The following is a 21169-nucleotide window of genomic DNA, read 5'->3' as shown; positions in this document are numbered from 1 at the left end:
GGGAAACGCGTGCTATTTTGTCAGGCCTGATTGTTCACAGCAGTGAGCACTCCGTGCCCAGTGCAGAAATGCAGGTAAGCACATGCTAAACTTCCAGCACATGAGTAGTCCTTGCAGAAGTGAATCCTTAAAAGTATTAACAAAACTATATGATTTGCATATGGAGTCTTACCATAACAGTTGATTGCTTCTTAAAAGATTTCTTGGGATTTTTAACGAGGCTGACCCAGAAGACATACTTTTTGACAAATAAAACGTGTGCATGTTACAGAGTTACGTATGTTAATTTTTGACATTTCAAAATCTTGATCTTCATGTTCTACAGTAGCTTTGCATAGGGATTGCTAACACTGATAGTGTGTGGAGGCAAAACACTGACATAGTTATTATTTAATTCCATGCAGGATTTCTGAAGATGTCAAGGAAGCTTACTTAAAAACGCATGAACTGTATGTGAACAACCAACCCCACCACAACGTAAAGTCAAAATGTTGAGAAGTGATATTGAAGGCAGTTGTCTTTATTTTCCCTTTTTGAGTAGGATAAACAAAACAGACCATGCATCTTTACACAATTGTGCAATTTTACACATCTTACACACGTCATTTGGGTTCCATCTGAGCAGTTCAGTTACTTCCAAGCCCAATTATATACACAGCCAGAAAGAGGAGCTGAAAACTGTTGTGCTATTCCGTTTTTTCTTCTTGTTTTGTTTTCATAAAAAACTCTGGCATGTTGACACACCTGTAAGCCAACAGCTGGGGAAGAATCCCATACATTATGTTCAATATCAGAAAAAACTGTTTTGCTTCTTCAGGGACTCTGTAGATGTAAGGAGTTCGAGCATGAAGAGAAGCACCAATATGGGAAAATTGAGCCTGTGGTGTGTATATAACGTATATATTAAAAAAAAGGTAAAGTTGATGTATATTTTGGAAAGACAGCATAATCTGCATGCAAGGATGCATCTCCAGTGACATTTCCCAAGCCAACCCTTTTATTCCTGAATTATTTCATACTTTTGCACAGCAGTAAACAAAAATAAAATCTGAACTAAGGTCATTCATATCTTGGTACAAGAGCCATAAATGGAGCTGTCAGTGTCACGGTAGGAGGTGTACTTTATGCGCATGGTGGCACCGATCTTTACATCAGGTGTAGGGTTTCACCCTTGGCTTATGGCTGACAATTCATGCAACAGGGCCCATGATCCTTCCCCAGGCAGATGGCCACTGGAGCTCGCTGTAGAAGTCTGCACTGCTAAGTCTCAGCCCAGAAGGGGGGTAGGACTTGCACCCACCTACCTAGGAACATTGTGTTTGGCATCAGCGGTAAGCAGACAGACGCTGACTCTAAATAAAGTCAGAAAATAAAAACTTGGAAGCTACCTTAGTTTCTTTTCTGTTTGTTTTGGTTTGGGTGTTTGTTTGTTTAACTCTCAAGCCCAGTCTTACAAATACAAATCCCAGAACTCCTGATGATTTCAGAAAACGTTGGTAAAATTTGGCCTTTGGGCTGGGGGTGGTTCTGAGGTATAGGTTACGTTTACGGTGAAGGTTATATGCAAAGGCAGGCTTGCTGAGCTGAAGCATATTTTTAGCATAAACAAACATTTAAAGATAGAAGTGTCAGGATAGTTGCTGTCTTTTGTCTCCATCTGTTACCTGCTATTTCAAGCAACAGCTCGTTCGCATTAACTATCATGTGTCCAATTTTATTTAGTTAGTTAGTTTGCAATGGGGGAGATCTGAGAAGATAAACATCAATTTGATCTTAAGCAGAGCAGGAGGAAGGGACACCAGCATTTCAGTAACACAGAGGAGTACGCTATGGCCAAATCACGCCCTCTGTTCTGGCTTCAGCAGGAGTTATTTTGGACTCACAGAGAACACAATTCTCTTCACAGTTAGAAAGTGAAACACAGTGCAGGTGTTTTAATACACACCCCTCTGGCAAAAGGTTAGGCTAAGACCATACTTCAAAACCGAAAAGGAAATTGGTTTTCAGGAGATTATAACCACCTCCACTTAACAGGGAGCACTGATCTAGCAAACCGGAGTCAGGAAACAGGGTAATCAAAGAAATCAAACACAAACACACTTCAGCAGAGTGCCACTTAGCATGTTTCTGTAAATAGCTATTACACAGTAAACAGATGTTCAGGGGCACACTATCAGCAGCCTTTTTATAGCAGCTGAATATTTCAGCCATCTCTTGCAGCCCATTTGTTCTCACCTGTCTCAGATGGGATCTGCCTTTGGCAGCTGGGTGCTCTCGCTCAGATACCTGCTGCCTTTCCTTACCTTGGGAACTCAGCGCAGGCAGCCAGCACTCAGGAGCAGAGACCTCCCATTATACAAGGTAATGGTTTCCTAAGAAAATACCCAGCTGCCACCACCAGGCTTTGTGTAGGAAGTTTGGGGCTGTCTAATGTTTACCTAAGCACTAAGCCCCTCCCTGTGGTGTCTTAGAACTTCTGGGGTGCACAAAATGCTGAGCTATGTGCTTCTTTGGGGAGGGTTGCAAGGCTCTCCTGTTTATCTCTGCAGCTGTGGCCAGCCACGCATCATAGCAAGTTCAAGAACTTTGTCAGAAAGAGCTGTAAGAGAGAGCTTCTGAGAGACCCAGAACTCCAAAGCCTCCTAGATGCCTTTGAAGATCTAAGCCTTATTTTGTGTTGTCTCTTACAAGAATTGTGGCACCTTAGTGAGTTATCAAAAGAAAAAGCAGACACACTTGACTGTTACTTTTTATTCTATTTGTAGCCCATGAAGATTCTCGCTAGCTAATGATGCGCCATGAAATGAAGTTATTATTTACTAGATGTATTTTTCTATGTAATGCGTTTTTCTTTTCATTACCAGGGAAGATATTTAGGTCTGTTAAAATCAGTTTTTATTTATTGAAATTTGATCTACCTTCACAGTACTGTTGTGTCTTTAATCTAACATATTTCCTTTCCATGAATGTAGTCAGCTTATAGGGTTTTTTTTTGTTTGTTGTCTTTTTGTTTGTTCCCCTAGCGGGTGGGGTGAGTGTGTTTTAAAGAAGGTCTCTCATTCACCAGTATCCTAATCCTATTCTTTCAAGTGCCAGGCAGACTCCTACCAAATCCATAATTTCTAGAAAGGTAAGAGCTGGTGGTCATTCCAGGTCACTGTGCTGCCTATTGTGCACTAGGCTGGCGTTTCAGTAAGCGAGAACAACCTTGAGTCTGCTCTGTTACTTTGCTGTGATCTGACCCTCTCAGCGACTAAGCTTTCTGTTACTGAACCTTCTTTAAGGGGAGAATTTTGAGAATCAAAACCCCAAACCTTGGCTGAGAAATCAACCAGATAAGATGCAGCAGGTTAACTTCTCAGGTAGCCTTATCTGATTAACATACGACCTTCACTGGCCTCAGAGCCTCGACTAGTCTGCTCACAAGGGCATTCCACAGCAACTGGAAGGTGCCTGGTGCTGGATGTGGCACTGATCAACTTGACAGATGCAATTTGTATATGCCTAGTACTCATTAAGTTTCTTGTTTGTATGAAATAGTGGAGATTTTTTTGTTTGGCATTTTTTTGTCTGTTTTAACAATATTTTTTGCTGGTAGACTAATCATAGTAATCGCTACCCTGCAATCAAGAAAGTCCTCCAGCCAGAGAAAAAGAGCCTGGAAAAAAAAGGTTAGGAGTCTTCATTCTGTGCTTTCTCTCTTTGTCTGATTGAAGTTGGAAAAAAAATCATAAATAATTTTGTAAGGGTTCAGACCAGGTCTTATGAGCATAAGGAAAGACATCTAATGGAGTGGGAAGAAAGTAACCTAGAGAAATATGTTCCTTGGGTTTAGGTTCTCTGATAGATCAGAGGCACTGCAGAAACTAGCCACCAAAAATTGCTGGATTAAGGAAAACACTTATGTGGAGGAGTAAAGAAAAACTTTCTGCATCTCAGAGAGTGGGGAAGAAGGCTGTTGGGAGAGCTGTTGAGACAGGAGGGTTTGTGGGTAGCAGGGGCATGGCTCTTAATCACTTCTCGTGTGGCTCACTTGCATAGGTGAATGCCAATTTTATCAAGTTCACAGAGGCTACTTGAACTCTTCCTTATAATCAAAGCTCCTGGTACTTCAGTCATGTGACATCTAAAGCGCTCTTCCTGCAGCTTCAGAAAGTCTGAGAAGAGTCACAACCTGTTCTTGGAGTCTGAATGTCACTAACCAAATAATTCAAGCTGAGAGCTATGTGTAATTCTGGAAACAATAAATAGAGCGGAATATTTCTTATTGTGTATGAAGGGCTAGGCACTTGTAAAGGGTTTGGATGCATCACATGCCATTTTCAGACTTGTTTTTGCAAAAACAAAAGTATGTATTTCATAACGATAGAAATAAAAATAACTAAAATCCCAACATCCCCCATTTGTAGGAGCAGTGTTTATTCCCAGGGGTCAATGCTCCATTTTCATCTTTAGATGTTTGCCTTTTTTGGACCTTTGCTCATAGCAGAAAGCAAAATGTGTTTCAGTACTACATTTATTTTAATTATCAATTGCAACAGTTTTGACAGTAGACAAACCTGGAAATGTGTTTTGTACTCCAAATAAAAACAACAACAAAACACCTTTAGAAAAGAGCCCTCAAACCATTATCACATTTTCCTTCCTGAGTTGCACAAAGGCAAGTCAAGTAAATCATTCTCAGTTGTGGGATGACTGAAGTTCATTGTGCAGTACATTACAGTCAAAACTACAAAAACTATACAAAATGTCTTTGAATTGGGATAAAATGAATTAGGGGGAGTGTGCAATATACAGTTCACTTAATCAATTAGCTTTTGTCAACCTACAGAATTTGGGCTTGTGCCTAGGTAAGCTTCAAAGATGAAAATGGGAAATTTTGAGTATGAAGTGCCACTTAAAAAAAAGTCAGCATATGTTATGAGAAACATTTGTTTCTTATAAACAACCTTGTTGAAACACCTCCAGTCTCCAGGGGGTCTGAGATTTTGGTAAATTTGTATGGTTGTGACAGTCAGCACGCTTTGACTTCTGGTTTATTTCACAAAGTGCTAAATAATCCTTGAAGGAGCAGTTTCTTTAATTACTGCCTGGGGAATTCATGAAACCTGAGTAATCTGTCAGTAGAGAGGTTCCTGACACTGGCTTGCCTACTTTAGCTACCTTGTGCTTTTCTTAGATTAGATTTGGGCTGAACACAGTTGTATAACATTTATGATACCTTTGAGTATCTAAAATTCTTCAGTAATGTTTGCCAGATTCTGTTTTGATATAATTTGGTGATTTAAGATCCTTTTTTTTTTTTTTTTTTTAAAGTAAATCTCTGTGATCGTTGCTCACAAATAGAAAATAAACTGTCACTCTCCCCATCCTTACTGGGCAGTTATGTTGGATTATGGTTTGTATCCGTGAATGTTATCTCATACATAGGGAACAAAATATTGGTTTGTTTGTCAAAGAGCAACACTTGAACTACCTTTATTGCCGTGTCCCTATGTTCTCATCATTCATACAGGATTATGTGCATATTTTCTGCATTGTCTGGATACTCAGCACATTTCACACCCTACATACAGTACAAATCAATTACTTGTCACAGTCTCAACTGTTCAGTGTTTATCTGTGTGACATGAGAGGTAGTTTACTAGTGCTTGTCAACTTTTTGTTGTTGTTTTCGTCAGTGTTCTTATAACCATCAGCACCAGCTAGTAATTAACTAGAGCTGTTTAAGAGAATCAGAACAGAATGAGTTAGGTGTGATCATGGGTATGCCTTTGGCAACAGGAGCGTGTCTTAATGTTACTGTGGCTTGTGGACCAGGAGGTTCCCAGAGTTACATCAGCATCCTCAACTGATAATATCCCTTTTGTGTGACTGTTAGATTCTTGTTCCTTTTTTGTTTGTTTGTGTTGTTGTTTTTTCAAATCACCTAGCTGGCCAGCACATATTATGGAAACATTATATTTTGTTGTTTGTTGTTGTTTTTTCTTTTTTGTGATCCACTATTCAGCTTTGAAACAGGCTTCCTTCATGGTCTCAGCTAAAGAATTAATGGCCTTTAATAAGGTTTAAGTGAGTCCAATGAAAAGATACTGCAGAAAGAGAAAAGTCTACTGAAGCAAGAATGCAGCATGATAAAAAAATGTTTGATTCTACACTCCCTTAAATTAGTTCTTCACAGATCTAAAAGGTGGTCTGTGTTACAATGGTGTAAAACCAGCATGGCAAGATCAAGTTCTGGTCCCCTTACTCATTCCATAGTTCTCTACTTATTAACCAGTAATTCAAGAGTAAACATTTTAAGAAGAAATACCTGAGCTAGTCCTCCAGCATGTATAAGGGTTAAATCGGGCATCCAGGAACAACCAGGTACCAGTAGGCCATACAGAGCAATCACATAGTATGGCACAGAGTAGAACATGTATGCCAGCATCTGCATTTTAAACACAAATATTAGTTGCTTTGCAATATGAGGGAGATGCATTTAAAAATCAGCCAGCTGCTGACTGAAGATTTGAGATTATTCACAACTACACTCCTCGGACCAATGACTCCCAGGCCTTTCTGTAGCTATAAGCTTTCTGAGAGAAGAGTTTCACACATGGATGCTGTTGATGGGATCTAGCTACCCTAAGGCCTCCACTAGTATTAATGGCTGTTGTCTCTTTGCCTGCTCCAAATCCTCTTTGTCCCAGGACATGTTTTCCTTCCTCCTACTGCTTACCATGTTGGGACCAATCTAATAAGCATGGCTTGACCTAACTCATTATCCAATCCAATCCAGGTGTCCATTTCTCAAGCTCCATGGTGCTTTCAGTTTTGCAATATGAGATATACCCAAGCCATCCCCTTTCCCAGAAAGAACAGGTCATTGTCCCACTAATGAATCCTCTTATCTCTTCAGGCGCTGCCCTTATGCAGTAGCCAGGGTTGCAAAAGAATGGCAACCTTGCAAATATTACATAACTAAAGGAAAACATTCTCTTCTATGCTATGTTCATGTAAATAGGGTTTGTAAGAAGCATCCTGCTTCAAGGAATGTCACTGGTGACAGAAGCACAACATGAGCTTAAGGAATCTAGTCCTACTGCTCCCCTTGCTCCATTATTCCAGACTGAAAGTCTACTTTGCCCATGTAAAGGGTAAAAGAAGGGCAATTATTCTAAAAATCATGCAGATCTATGTCATGGAATATATTAATAGAATCCTCAGTAACTAGGATGTGTAACTCTAGGTAATTGATTTGGATCCAAGTTAAACTTATCACAATGAAGAGCTGGTACCCTTTAAGGCTATTTAGTGGGTAATATGAAATTCTGGTTAACTTGCCATGAACAAATACTTCCCTTATTGATGTTGTCATCTGTGGCAACCCATGGCTTCATCTTTGTGCCAGGTAACAAATCCCTTCATAACACTCTATGCTCCACAGTCAATGCTTTACCTGAAGCTTAGGATAGGCAGCAGGATCTTTTATATAAGGCTCGTGAAGTTGGATATATAGCCGGCAGAGTTCAGCAGGGCAATCCAGAGCAATCTAAGAAGAATTTTTAAAACTTCCCGTGAACAAAGAATTTTCTCTAAAATGAGCTAACCTGATACCTGTTACTAGCCCTAGCTATTCAGTAGCGCTCTGCAGTACTGATACACAGGAGGCTTGGTGAAAATCTATTGCAAAGGTGATCCATTTGATCACCAATTTAAAAACAAAACAAAAAGGCTGAAATGCAGCCTCCTCTCAGTTGCTGCTCAGAGGGGTTGCAAGGAAATGCTAACAGCCTACTTCAAAAATTCTGACTGGAAAAGAATTCAGTCAGTTGACTATGCAGTAGTAAAAACTATAATTACTATTGATTTGGCCTGATAACCAGACTTTGATAGCAGCAAATGAGCTTTTGAATGGAAGATTGTTCAAACAGTGGTAACTTGAGGTTAAGCACCTAAGTTTAGGATAGCAAGCTACAGATGTAGTCCAAGAAAAGAATTGCACAGTGGAAAAGTAGCGATGGAGAGCAATGCAGATGCCGAAGACAGGTGTTTTTTAAAAACAATTACAATGACTTCTAAAAGGGGGTAGCAGAGGAGAGATAATTGAATTTTATATTCCTACAGAGAGAACAAAGTTCCCAATAAACATGAAAAGACCCAGTTCCAAAAGTTGTTACTTTTTTATATTAGGAGTTTTAAGGACTACTATGAAAATACTATTCCAAAACGTATAAGCAGTCTGTATCACCAGCTGTCACACTGTTTGTAGCAAGGCATTGTTAATGCCTATTTAATAGCAGGGTTGAACATTGTTTTGCATAACTGAATTTCATGTGCATTTATTGTGTGACTTTGAGGGGGAAATACAAAGATTTACCAGCAATGGCTATTACTCCCTGTTGTTTTCCAACATGTGCACCCAGATCTTGTTCTTGGATGCACTCTAAAAGATTGTGTTTCATTAGCCTGTTCACAAAATCATGGTCCCTGCAGCTTACACAGAGATGTTCAGTGAATCTCTCTCTGTATGTAGAAGTAAGGCCAGTAAACATTTCCTGCTTTAGTAATGGAAATATGTAAGGAAATCACCACACATTTCAGGGGTTGGGAGGAGGAGTGGGGGACACAAGCAGTTCCTCTGAGAAATGGAGATGTGGGGCTGCAGAATAAAAGTTAGATGTCAGAGTATAAGATAATGATTCCCACAGCAAAACTACAGGTAAAAAGCTGATTAACCTGCATGAGTGGTGCTCTGAAGTAGCATGATCTGTAAGAAATAAAGTGGTCTGCAACAAGTTAGAAGGAAAAAAAAAAAAGATTTTTGTTGAGAGGCTAGTTCTTAGAGAAACAGCAGAAGATGAGAGTAATGTGAGGAGCAGAACTACAATAAGGCAATCTGCATTAGGTGAATAAAATATTGCTATGGATAATTATCACGTTACTTGAATTATTCCAGACTGGATCAGATCTACAAATCAAACAGTCAGCCAGTTGTCTAAAACACCTAAACATCTGAGCTCTGATCACTGAATGATATGCAGCTTCCCTTCTGCTTAAGACAGAAAATGCTTTACAGCTGACAGAGGACTAGATTTACCTACTACCAGATTCATTTCCTTCAACAAGCATTTTTGATCCTGACTCATGACTCATTCCCTCTGAAATTTTAATATAATCATCTGTGCTTAAAACGCAAATGTAAGAACAAAATCATTCTAGCTAAGTAGAAACAAAGTGTGTTGTTCAGGTAACATGGATAAATCCTGTTTGTTTGTTTTCCCCCTCTCCAGGTGGAAAGCTTCTCCTTTCTCTCACACAGTGTTAGTTTGGTTTTCTAATTTGAACTATGGATCTCTGTTTAGAAAAACACAAATGCAAGCTTAATTTAGTTGGTTTGCTTCCATATTCTTGGACATAAGTTCAACCATAGACCAATGAAAGCAATATTTAGGCCCTATGGGATGCTATTTGCTCTTGTAATTGCGTACCGAGTTTCTTCTGAAAGCCAGTCTTTACGTATAGAAAAATGGAGAAGTAAAGCACCAATAATTATTCTAAATATCAATTTTTCCTATACATAGGATAAATATATATTTATATATTCATATATAAAGGCCTATTCCAACATTGAAAATTAAAGGATTTCCCTTGACTGAAATATGCATATCTTTTTGCCACAAAGTTGCTACAAGATCTTATTCAGGAAAACAAATTTTAAATTTTCTCTGAAAAATAGAGACAAGAATATTAAATTATCTTCAACTTACCATGCCCCTAAATATGCAAAACCCCGTTGCTAGAATGAGGTATGCAGCTAACATTAAATCTATTGGTCGTCTTAAGAGTCCTTTCTTCTGCACTTCCTGAACCACCTGCAATACAGAATGTGTTTAGTACATCCCAGTTCTGCATAACGTGGATTTAGCCTCAGATTAATCACTACAAGAAGGTTCGAGTGGTGAAACATCATGATAGAAGCAGTTCTCAGTTATGTTACCTTTCTCCCACTGACCTCAGGGACTGAAAGATTTCTGCATCTAAAAAGACGACTTTGGTCTTTATAGTATGCAGTCAGGAAAATTAGTCTGAATAAACTCTAGAAATGGATGGATCCAACTAAAGCCATTTCAGTATGGATTAGTTTACTTTCAAAGCAACTTAACACTGCTTTAACTCTGAAATCATGCCAGGCTTCAAAGTGGTATAACTAACTTCCTTTAAAGTTGCATCTATTGTTAATTTAAATGAATTCATGTTCCTGAATGTCTGTCTGTAGAAAAGCTTTGGAAATGTGGGTTTATTTATCTCAAGCATTTGAAGTTGTATCCGATATGCTTTAAAAGGACTGTTTGGAGGGACAGCAAAATGAGGGCTCATCGTTATTGACAGTGAATGCTAATTTTCAGCAGCCTGTACTGTTATTAAAATTAATGGAACAGGGATAAAATAAAAGCTTTTCTCTGGCTAGCAGAGGTCTCCGCTGACTTCAGTGAGCAAATAACCTATCATAATGCGTAATGCAGAAATAGCGAATGAAGACAGTTTGTAGAGCACGTGGAAAATACACTTTTCATTCTTTAATTGCTGTGTGCCATGGATTCCTCTGGCAGGCACTGAAGCACTTCTGGGTCTGGTCTGTTCTGTGCCTCCTTTCCTCAGAACAGGAATCCCCCTGCAGGACCATGTGTGCAGATGTGAGGTGATCAGACTGTAGGGTAACAAAGGCCATGTAGATATATAACAGGGAGCATGGCTTAGGGGAACCAAACTGATTGCTTTGTCTACATGCTAAAACTTACTAGACCCATGGAAATAATTCTAGGTACACTTTCAGCACTGTATTCACAGGCAAAATTATAGGCACATCAGAATACCTTTCTGTAGTTCAGAGGGAGAACTTCATTTATACGTGTTACTCATTTCCTCTTCCTTTTTATTAGCCATGTGTTGGCATGCACACAGCAAAAGAAAAAAATGATCTCCTTCCTGTCATATACTTGTGGATTGTCTCCAAAAGCACAAAACAATAATTAGGATGTAGAGGCACAGTTAAAAGCACTTAAGATCACAATAAAGTCACTGAAGCAAGAGAAACACTTTGCAAGCACAATTCCGGAGTAAGAACTGTACGATCGGCATTGTAGTTTAACAAAAATAAGGCTTTTATATACACAGACAATCCTTTTCATAAAATTATTTTTTTAAATATCCTTTTCAGGAAACTATGTTACTTCACAGTTTTTAAAGTACTAATGTAGCAATGTTCATAATACTACCTGCAAGTTACATATATTTTCTAATATTATTCCTATGAAAGACAAAGAGTTCCATGGCTACTGAATTGCAAGTCATTATCAGATATAGACCACATAAGGATATTGGAAAATTTGAGGGTTGATATATTTTCTTTCCACTTTGTCCAAGTTTGAAGCACATATTTATTTCTATATACATATATGCAACAGTCCTTCCTGTCAAAAGGTATATTAAATGAATGTACATATTTACTGTGACCACAAAACTACAATATAACTTTGTATTTAGAGCTTTCAGAGACAAAGCCAGTATAATAGTAGAAACAAAATTTGGTGTAGTACTAGTTTGTGAAATTGCCAAGGCACTTGGCAACTTATACCTTTTTCTCTAAACAAAATGAAAATGCAATGCTTTAAAAAAAAAAAAAAAAGAATTGGGAAGACAATAGGCACTTCACTGTCAGACCTTGGCTGCGTAGTAATTTTGCCTTACACTCCTTTTTACGCAGCAAAGTCGCTTCAGTACATGCTAAGATGAATTATGTGTTAAGTACAGAGGCTGGGTAGAGAGAACCTGCTACAGGTTTCCCCTTTATTGAAAGCAACATTGACCTCTGCACAGATCTTGCCAATCCTGCTGTTTCTTTTGTTTAGTAAGGAAGTGTGTAGGTACACTTAGCATTTTCTCTCACTTCCAGGGAAAAGCTATTTTCCATAACTTCTAAGAGGCTCCTTACATGGTCAGATTTAGGCAGCAGGGATAATCCTGTGTGCTGTCCATAGAAGTCAGTCCCTTCAGAATTCATGTGCAAATCTGAATTTATGCGTATTAATTTTTTAATGAAGTTTAAATTACCTTAAACTGTTTCTTGAGCTGTTATACTTGTAGATAAATCTGCTGGGCTTTGTGAAACACTGTAGCACAGCTTGCTTTGATTCAAAATGAGGACGTAACTCCATTCCTTTCCTATGCATCCACTTCCATTAGAAAACACCCAAAACCTGATTATCTGCTCTCTGTCATTTTGTTGTTGTTGTTGTTGTTGTTTTTAACTAAACAGTTTATAATAACATTATAGCGATGACTATTTTGGCCAACAGAATATACATTATATCTGTTGCTTTCATGTATTTTTTCTATAACGCTCAAAGGCATTAGTACATTTTCTTCCTAAATCTATTAATACTGACTCCGAATAAAGAGAGCTAAAAAAAAGTTCAAATTTTCAGCTAATTGCAGATTTGCTTTAGAAAGAGAACTAACTAGAACACGCCCCTTGCACGGTAGCTGCCTATTAGCCTTGGAATAGGAACTCTCCTTCATCAGGGAATTTATTTTCAGTTCTAGAATAAACCTGACTGGGACTCAGGAGCTCTTGCGATGCAAAAATATTAATTGATCATATTACAACTGATATGGTATGCTGTGGCAATAAACTGGCTTGCTTATGGCAACAAATATCTGTTCTGTGCTTTGCACTGCAGGGTTGTTCCTTTTTTTTATATATATATATATAAAACAGTGCATAAGCCACTGTTGCATTGTTTTTGCTTGCTCAGTTGATCTTATTTCAGCCCAACTATTAAATTCAAAGCAAACAGCTTAAACAGTTTGTAAATAAGCATTTTTTTTACAATTTTTTTAATACGTAAAAAATGCGTAAACAGTTTTCCTAACAACATGCTAATGTCTTACCTCTAAAATCTAATATTGCAGAATACACAAAAATAAATGTTTTAGCTACGTGAAATCTGTAGTCATCTGTAGAAGGTTACTTTCCTGTAGAGCTTCTATAGAAATTGTGTGGTGCTTTATGAAGCTGGTATATGTTAATGTTTCAATCAGTTAAGGTTGAAAAAAAAAAAAAAAAGCCACAAGATTACTTCTAGAAATGAGCCCTTTGCTCTAAACCTGAGAAACTTTTGCTATTCCCTTATCCCACCATAATGAAATGTTCTTGTAGTACAGGTATTTTTACAGTGTCTACACAGCCTGGCAGCAATTGTCATAAGTTACAAAGCATTCCACTCTCACCTATAAAACTCAGTAGGAACATTAAGTATATTTTAGTTTTCCTAACAGTAGCCAACACTTAAATACAACAATTTTACCTTGACTGGAGTGTCATGAGTCACCGAAGGTTGGTTATAAATTCGGAACCCAGCCCATATAGGAAGGCAAATATATGGTAGGCTTAAGAAAAAGGCAGGACACACTTTTGTTCCGTATTTTCCTGTTAAAAAAAGATAAAAAAATTAAAAAAAAAAATCATAAGATGTATGAAAAATTTGTAAGTTGTGTTGTAGTGGAGTTAAAAAATAAAATAAAATAAAATAAAAAATCCTATGTAATATCATAGCTGCTTCAGGTTTGATAATGTTATGATAAAATGTTAGGAATGGCTGCTAAAGCAACACACAATTCTTGTTAAAAATCATGTACCCAATAGTGTTAGTCCCAGGTGAGACAGAAACTATCAGACAGGGAGGCAGTTCAGAAATCTGCTTTCTTTTGAGGGGCCTGGAAACCACCTCAGTCACTCTACACTGCTTCAAATAGAGATGGCATTTTGAAGGGAGGAAAAAAAAATGAATTTGTCTAATATTTTTTAAGATCTGGTATTGCATTTGTTTTCCAAAGTCCTGATTTCTCCTACAGGCCTGTACTAATACTTATGGACAAAATATAAGTAGAGACTTATCCTCAGCCAGGGTAAATCAGGAAAAGTGTGTCTTTTACACTAGCTGTTCTCTATGTCAGAAAGGAAAAGAGAAGGCATGCTCTTGAAAACAAGTTTCTTGGCCTTCCCCACAGGAAAGAGGAAGACAGAGCCTGCAGATTTACTGTGACAGTCTTCTCTGTGGTGTATGTATTTCTACAAAAGACGGCACTGGACTGGTTCCAGACTGCACCATGAACTGTCAGAAAAAGCTCTACCATACTGAGCTGTTTTAGAGTTGACAGCAGGATTTGGAGGCTGAAACATATTTACAGTTGCATTCTGGTCAACTTTGCATCAACTTAAGCGTCTTAAATAAGGGAATCTTTAACTGGAGGTGGGACAGAGGCAGGGTGGACACTCCTAAAGGACCACCTGTTAGAAAGACATGATGTAAATTCTTAATTTACAATTCTCAACCTCCAGGAGCACAGCTGTACACTGATTTATCATAGAAATCTGGGAGTGTTAAATTATTTTGAAAATAAAATAACTTCCAGATTTCACTTTTAAAGGTGATTTGGATTCCTCTTAAGCTGCTTGAAGGACAGACTATTAAACAATTTACTAATTTTATACAAAATAAGATTATATTTTTACTAGGAGACAGTTATTGTCTTATTGCTCAAATTAAACCTGATTTGGATGAAAGTCTTATGGGCATAGCAAAATATAATACTTTTTTTTTTTACCTTGAGAATGTAAATTAAAAGGATTTCTTTTCCTAGTGTCCATCTTTCCCTCCTCATATTTAAATTTTGAAACATCTTGCCTCTGTTTACTGATATTCCTGAAATTCCTCTTTTACTTTATTGCAGAAAGGAACCAATACTGCTGTAAAATATAGACAGACTTTTGCTGAATTTTGAAAATATTTCACAGGAAAAATATTGTCATATAAATTATGTCCTTACCCACAATGTTTCCAGGCATAAAGACAATGATGCTCATGATAATGGAACCCAGCCAGTAGAGGCCAATGGATCTATAGCTTTGTCTGTTAAAAAATAAAAAATAAAATAAAATTATTGCATTCTCCTTAAAAATCCACTACACCAAATTACCCTCAAATATTTTCCTGATTGTCATGGTGGTATCTTACTAAGCAAATGTTTTAAAATCTGCATCACAAGACAACAGTGGATTATTATTCTGAGGTGAGGACTTGGAAAAATTCTACATTCCTGTCTGAGAAGGTTATCATATGAACCTTAGTTGTTTGCCATTATGTTTCACTCGTTGAAAGGTTGACTTCATGATTTTGCATGTCATATGTTTTACAAGGCTATGCAATTAATAATTAATTTGATTCCTGTAGTGCTTCTATTACCAGAGGGTATGTTAGCCTCTGGAATTTAAGTACTTATCTTCTTAAACTTTCTTCAACAGCAAAAAAGACAAGAACTTTTAGAAAGAGCCACTGCCTTTGAAACTGTGCGATTCTCTCTAAAACGGAGAACGTCATAATGCTAAATAACACAGTAGTCCTATCATAAATATGTTATGGGAGAAGGGGGCATTACATGGTTTTAATGTGCATTGTCTTTAAGTTTTCATTTTAACTAACACAACGCATGCAGGGCTATGCTCAGGGTGAAGAAAAGAGACTACTGTTCAATGGATTTGTTGGTCTCATTCAGATGAGAGAAAGGGCAACTTGGAGAGGGTACTATTCCTAAAAATAAAGAAATTTTAGTAGTGATGCTTTAGCCTACAACATAAAACAGTCCTGAAAGAAAAATCTAAATACTGCATAGAAAAGAAACCCCATTATAGGTTATATGAGAATGCAAGCAAATTAAAAGATACATTAATCAAAACGACTCACTCCCAGGCAATAGCTGCCACCATCAACAGATACATCAGATAGTGTGCTGAGCCATCCCAATAGCAGATCACATGGCCATAAGCAGTGTTCAGATATGGTTCACCCTACAGGAAAAAAAATAAATTAAAAACATAGTGATTCAAGAGAGAATAATGAATAACCAATTAAAAAAAAGAATAGCAGGAAACAATCTGAGAAAAGTAACTGATGATTTGTCAATCTAGATTTTAACTATCAATAAACATGTCTCCACGCAAAACCTAATTTAGACAGGATCAAGTATAATTAAATCTGTTATATACTTGCAAAACAGGGTGCAAGATGGAAGGGAAAACTCCTGTATGACTATCAGCCATTGTTCTGCTATATTATGGAACTATTACTTTTTAGTATTTTAACAATAAAAGCAATGAAGTAAAGATACATTTAACAAGTAACAAAGATACTTTGAGCAATCTAGAGATCAACAGGATAGAATTTGTTGATGATGACAACATATAACCTTGTAGGGCCCAACTCATTTCACATTAAAGTTCATAGAATGTTTTCAATGACTTCAGTGACTTTCAAATCAAGCTCTTACTGAGCTATTTTTGGTGGATGTTGATATTCAGCAGCCAACAGATTCTGCTGACTAGATATCTGGCACCATCATTTTTTAACTCTACTGTAATTATATTTATTAAAGTGATCAGGCAAAAATAAAGGAACAATTTTGTTTCCTTCTTGGTAAAGCACTTAGATATAGCAACACTCATTCACTTTTGAGTGCTGACTATGGGATTTTTTGCAAATGTGTACGGTCCACATAATTACCACAGATGTTAATACAGAACAGTATTACTTCAACTAAATTACATAATGTTGGACCTTGAAAGGGATGCCCATTTTCCAAATGAATCAGTGATTTCAAGTCCATGAAAGTTTTGTCCATAACAATAATTGAACAGGCCAGTGACCAGCTTCAAGGAGGTTCTGTGGCATGTGTAAATGGCTATTTTTCTGTGACAAATACTGCAACAAGTTATTCATAGTAAAGATTGTATTTATATATGTAAGCCAAACAATTGTTTACCTCTCTCAAGTAATGGGTCATGAATCCATCGATAATTCCATCCTGTTCCAGTCCAATTATTAGATTCACTACACTGGTAAAGGCAAATACTGCATAAACTGTAATAAGATAAAGGAAAATACATTTAAAAAAATCATAAGTGTTTAAAGACTTGGAATCATGCAGTCACTTCACAGTCTGACAAATTCAGTCAAGCAGAGATCTACTGAACTAGATGCATCTACTTTGAAGCAATTTAACGGACATTTAAAATGTAATAAGACTTCCTCGTGTAGCTTAATGTTTTTTAACTATTAGTTAGGAATCAGGAAGTTTTTAGGAAGCTTTTCATAGAAATGTGAAATCCCGTAGAGCTGTAGGCACAGCCTCCATTAATCTCCATGGAAAATCAGCATGTGAAGAAGGCACTGTGTAGGCTTTCAAAAATCTTAAACACATAAAGTATACAACCTCAAATGTAACTATCTCTTGGAAAGGGGAAAGGACATAAATAAATAAATAAATAAAAAGGAAGATGAGAGGAAAATATAACTTGCCATTTTTGAAGGTGAGCAATGCAAACTACATTAGCCACTGCAGTCCATGGGAGACCTATTGGGCAAGGTAGTGAGTCACTCATTTGAGACAGGAAATTTATCTGTGTTAGGTTTGTTATCTATTTCCTTTGACTTCTGCGTGAATTGAGAGTTCCCAGCCTCACTCAGAACATTGCAGGACAGGTGCCTACAAGATGTAAGGAGGAGGAAGACTGAGGGCAAATACAGGTAGTTTGTATGCTGCTTTGCCTATGGTCCCACATTGATAAATTTCCAACTTGGGCCAGCCATAGGCACAATTGCAGTGTTTTGAGTTTTTTTCTTCTATGTTTTTGTTATGAAGTAATCTAAATCTAAGGTTTCCTTTTAAAAAGTATAGATATGGATAGAATGGCTTCTGAAGCCATGCCTTAAATGTTTAATATGAAATAACCATCATACATTATCCTTTTCAAAAATTAATACATTCTAATTTAGCTTCCGTGTTACAAAGACATACCATAAAACAGTGGGTCTTTTGGTGGTTTTCTTTTGACAAGAACACGAGCCAACAGAGCAATAAAAACCAGAACCAGAAATCCAACTGCAACAATTGACCAGGAACTGTAACAGTATTAAAAAGAAAGGTGATTTAAAAGAAAGACAGAGACAGAAACGTGCTTCTTCAGTTTTTCTTACTAGCTATCCTCAAATGACAGGCCCACTCTCACAGGTACGTACACTTCAAGTAACTTCTAATACTGAAAAGGCTTGTTTTTAAAGTCTATTGCATAGGCTGTCATAGTATTAATTTTGTAGTTTTGCAGAATGTGCCTTTTTATATGTGACCACCCAAAAAAAGAAAATACAAAAATAGCTAGATAAACAACATATCCAGGAGTCTAGATTTGTCTGACTGAAATCAGTTTTCATACTGGTATCTGTAAAAATAAACAAAGTTGATGGAAAATTTAAAGGCCAATGAGACGTGAAAGTCACAAATGCAGAGATTTCAAGGCCAAAAGGGATCATTAGGGACATTTAGTCCAACCTCAGCAATAAATTATCTACTCTAGAAAACACGTATTTGCAAATAAAGGACATCAGTCTCATGGACTCAGAGTAGCAGTGTGGAGCACCTATAATGGATCTAATGTCTAGTTTTGGAAATGCTACCAAAGGTCCCTTGAGCCCTGTAAGGCAGGGTGGCTTGGGGTGGTTAAGAATCAGCTCTTTGGCAGTAGCGCAGGTGGGCTCTGCAGAGAAGACCTGTCTTCTGAAGCTGCGGCTCTAATGCTAATGCGTGAAAGAGGTAGTGGAGGAAAGCACCAGTCTTTGGCACAAGGCAAATATGTCTCCTCCCCCACAAAAATGTGAGTTAAGAAAATGTTTGAAATTGGCTTACGTCTCTAAAGGTGTAAATTGTATCCAGTTCTATTTAAGACAGACTCTCCTCAGTCTTCACTTTTGTGCTTGTGCACAAGGGGAAAAAAAAAAAAAAAAAAAAGGAAAACTTAGGTAAACTCCAGAAGCACAAGCTAAAAAATACTTAGCACAATATTTTTACAGAGTACCTCTCTATGTATCAAGAAAACAAGTTATGTACAAACAAATAATGATCCCGATGATCTTTCGAGGTCCCTTCCAACCCCTATGGTTCTGTGATTCTGTGAAATAATACTGACTGACAATTTCAGCCTTAGTGAAACTATTTTAAATTATTGGAAAAACTTTGCAAGATCCCGTATTTGGGGATATAGACACCCATGCATTCTCAGTCACGATGAGCAGTACTAGCCTGTGGATTTATGTCATGGTTTGAACCTTTTGCTAGCCTGTTTTACCAGTGATGGGTTTCTTCTTGCCATTACAGCCGCTGGTGATATTGCAGTGACTTTTCACTGCAGTTTGTCAGTTTGAAACAAATATTGGCAGTGAGTCAAGTAAGCCAACATTTCTCCAGCAGTGAGAAACAAACAAACGAAAAAAGTTACCGGCCAGATGAAGGAAAATGAGGAAGGAACAGATGTAGCGAAGCCTTAGAAACATGGAGCAATATATTTTTATGCAATAACGTTGCAAAACACCCCGGGCTGTGAGACCACAAAATACCACACGAACCTTTAAGTACGTTGGTTTTTGTGTTTGTTTTGGTGTTTTTTTCTCCACAAGAGAGGACATATCTTTTCTAGGCATGTGGTTTATCCTGGGATCCCATGTTTTCGGGGGGCAAACTGTCGTTTTCAGCCAAAACCCGCACGTCTCCAGGGGGTGCCTGAAGCGTGCAGCTCTCAAGTTTTGCGAGGCGGGTGAGTCCTTCCTCTCATTTTTAACCGGAGCTGGGCTGTGGCAGTGCCCCCGAGCAGCCCGCGGGCTCGGGGCGCCGTGAGGGTTTCCTCGGAGCGGCTTCGCTCCCGCCTCGCTCCCTTAGGTGAGGGCTGCGGGGCTCGCCGGAGGTGAGGCGAGGCGAGGCGGGGCCGAGCCGCTGTCCCCCCGTTCGCATCGCTGCCCTCCCGCCGCCGCTCTGCCTTCGCCCCGGGCTTTTCCATCGCCTCCCGCCGGCCCGACCCGGACCCTCCTCGGCCCCGCGGCCGCCGCTGCCCTCTCCGAGCGCCGCCGCTAAAAATACCCGCCGGGCTCCCTCAGCCTTCCCCGCGGGCGGCAGCCGCCCCCCGGCCTCGCCCGCCTCACCTGCCGCTGGCCGCCAGGCAGTTGAAGAGGTACGTGACGGGGATGGCGGTGAGGGAGAGGACGAAGACGCCGGTGGCCGCCGAGGCGCTCATCCCCGCGGCCGGAGGCTGCCTCAGCGAGCGCCGCGCATGGTCCGCGCCGCCTCAGCGCCTCCCGCCCCGCCGAGGGCCAGGCTCCCGCGGCCCGCCGGGCTCTGCCCGCCGCTCGCCGCCCGCCCCATCGCCAGCCCGGGCCCCGAGGCGGGCCGCCCCCTCCCGCCCCGCTCGGGGAAGGTTAAATCCGCCTCAGAAACCGGAGCCGCCCGTTGTTCCCCCAGCGGCGGGCGGGCCTGACCCTCAGCCTCGGCCCGGCCGCCGCCGTCCCTTCAGCGCTGCCGGCTCGGCTGAGGGAGCGCCGTCGGAAGGGGCAGAGCGGTGCGGGCCCGGGAGGAGCCGGGAGGCCGGGGAGAGCTTTGAAAAGTTTCGATTCCGAACTCATCTTTCCCGTTTAAGTAACGAGAAAGAACAAAAATGAGGCCGTCAGCGCTTTTTCTGGCTTCCGAGTGTGTTTCGTACGGGAGTGTTAATGCCATAAACTGTCAGCGTGCAAACAAAGGTGGGGGCAGTCTGTGTGCGAGGCAGGCAGAAAGGAAAACCGCTATTCCTAGAATTCAGTGAGCATTTAAACACCGGGCATTTGCAGGAGAGAACGGGTGTCCTGTGCCACAAGGGGGAAAAAACAGCAAATGCACTTCTGGCATGCCAGGCGGGCTCTGTCTGGTAGAGATCGGGCAGCACTAAAGGCGTCGTAAAAGCACTCATCTGCAACAAGCCGCACATTCCGGTTCCGTCATGTGGAATTCGCCCAGGATTGAGGAGGAGGACAGCTAAGGTGGCTGGGGAGACGGCACCTGTCCATCAGGAGGAGGCTGAGGAGCTTGGCATACAAATGATCTCAGTAAATACTTGAGGAGTTAGCACCAGGGAGAGGAAAGAACTATTTAATTTGTAGGACAAAGCTGTGAGGAAACTTTCACGGTAGTTTTTGGAAACTGATTTTTAGCTATAAACACTAAAGGGTTTTCAAAATTTTTCCTGACAAGAGTAGTGATTTAGAAA

At 39.4% G+C, this 21169-nt stretch overlaps 1 protein-coding gene across 4 annotated transcripts; it reads right to left on the bottom strand.

Moving 5' to 3' along the window:
• Positions 1 to 504: 504 nt before the first annotated feature.
• On the bottom strand, positions 505 to 20311 carry TM6SF1 (transmembrane 6 superfamily member 1). 4 transcript variants are annotated; one of them, XM_035554712.2, is made up of 11 exons: positions 20073 to 20211; positions 18787 to 18853; positions 17902 to 18005; positions 16867 to 16964; positions 15792 to 15895; positions 14878 to 14960; positions 13356 to 13477; positions 9756 to 9860; positions 7445 to 7537; positions 6314 to 6433; positions 505 to 878 (listed from the first exon to the last, which is right to left on the bottom strand). In XM_035554712.2, exons 4-11 carry the CDS (start codon positions 16885 to 16887, stop codon positions 687 to 689), a joined length of 840 nt encoding a protein of 279 aa, XP_035410605.1. In that variant the 5' UTR covers positions 16888 to 16964; positions 17902 to 18005; positions 18787 to 18853; positions 20073 to 20211; the 3' UTR covers positions 505 to 686. The 4 variants fall into 4 exon arrangements, with proteins under 4 accessions (XP_035410605.1, XP_035410603.1, XP_035410602.1 ...); XM_035554710.2 differs by lacking the exon at positions 18787 to 18853 and having other exon boundaries at positions 505 to 1304; positions 20073 to 20311; XM_035554709.2 differs by lacking the exon at positions 18787 to 18853 and having other exon boundaries at positions 20073 to 20298.
• Between the last annotated feature and the right edge of the window lie 858 nt (positions 20312 to 21169).

This window comes from Cygnus atratus, chromosome 11 (assembly GCF_013377495.2).
Source record: "Cygnus atratus isolate AKBS03 ecotype Queensland, Australia chromosome 11, CAtr_DNAZoo_HiC_assembly, whole genome shotgun sequence".
NCBI classification, from domain to species: domain Eukaryota; kingdom Metazoa; phylum Chordata; class Aves; order Anseriformes; family Anatidae; genus Cygnus; species Cygnus atratus.
The sequence above is the reverse complement of the archived record's forward strand: the minus strand, read 5'-3'. Positions and strand labels throughout refer to the sequence as shown.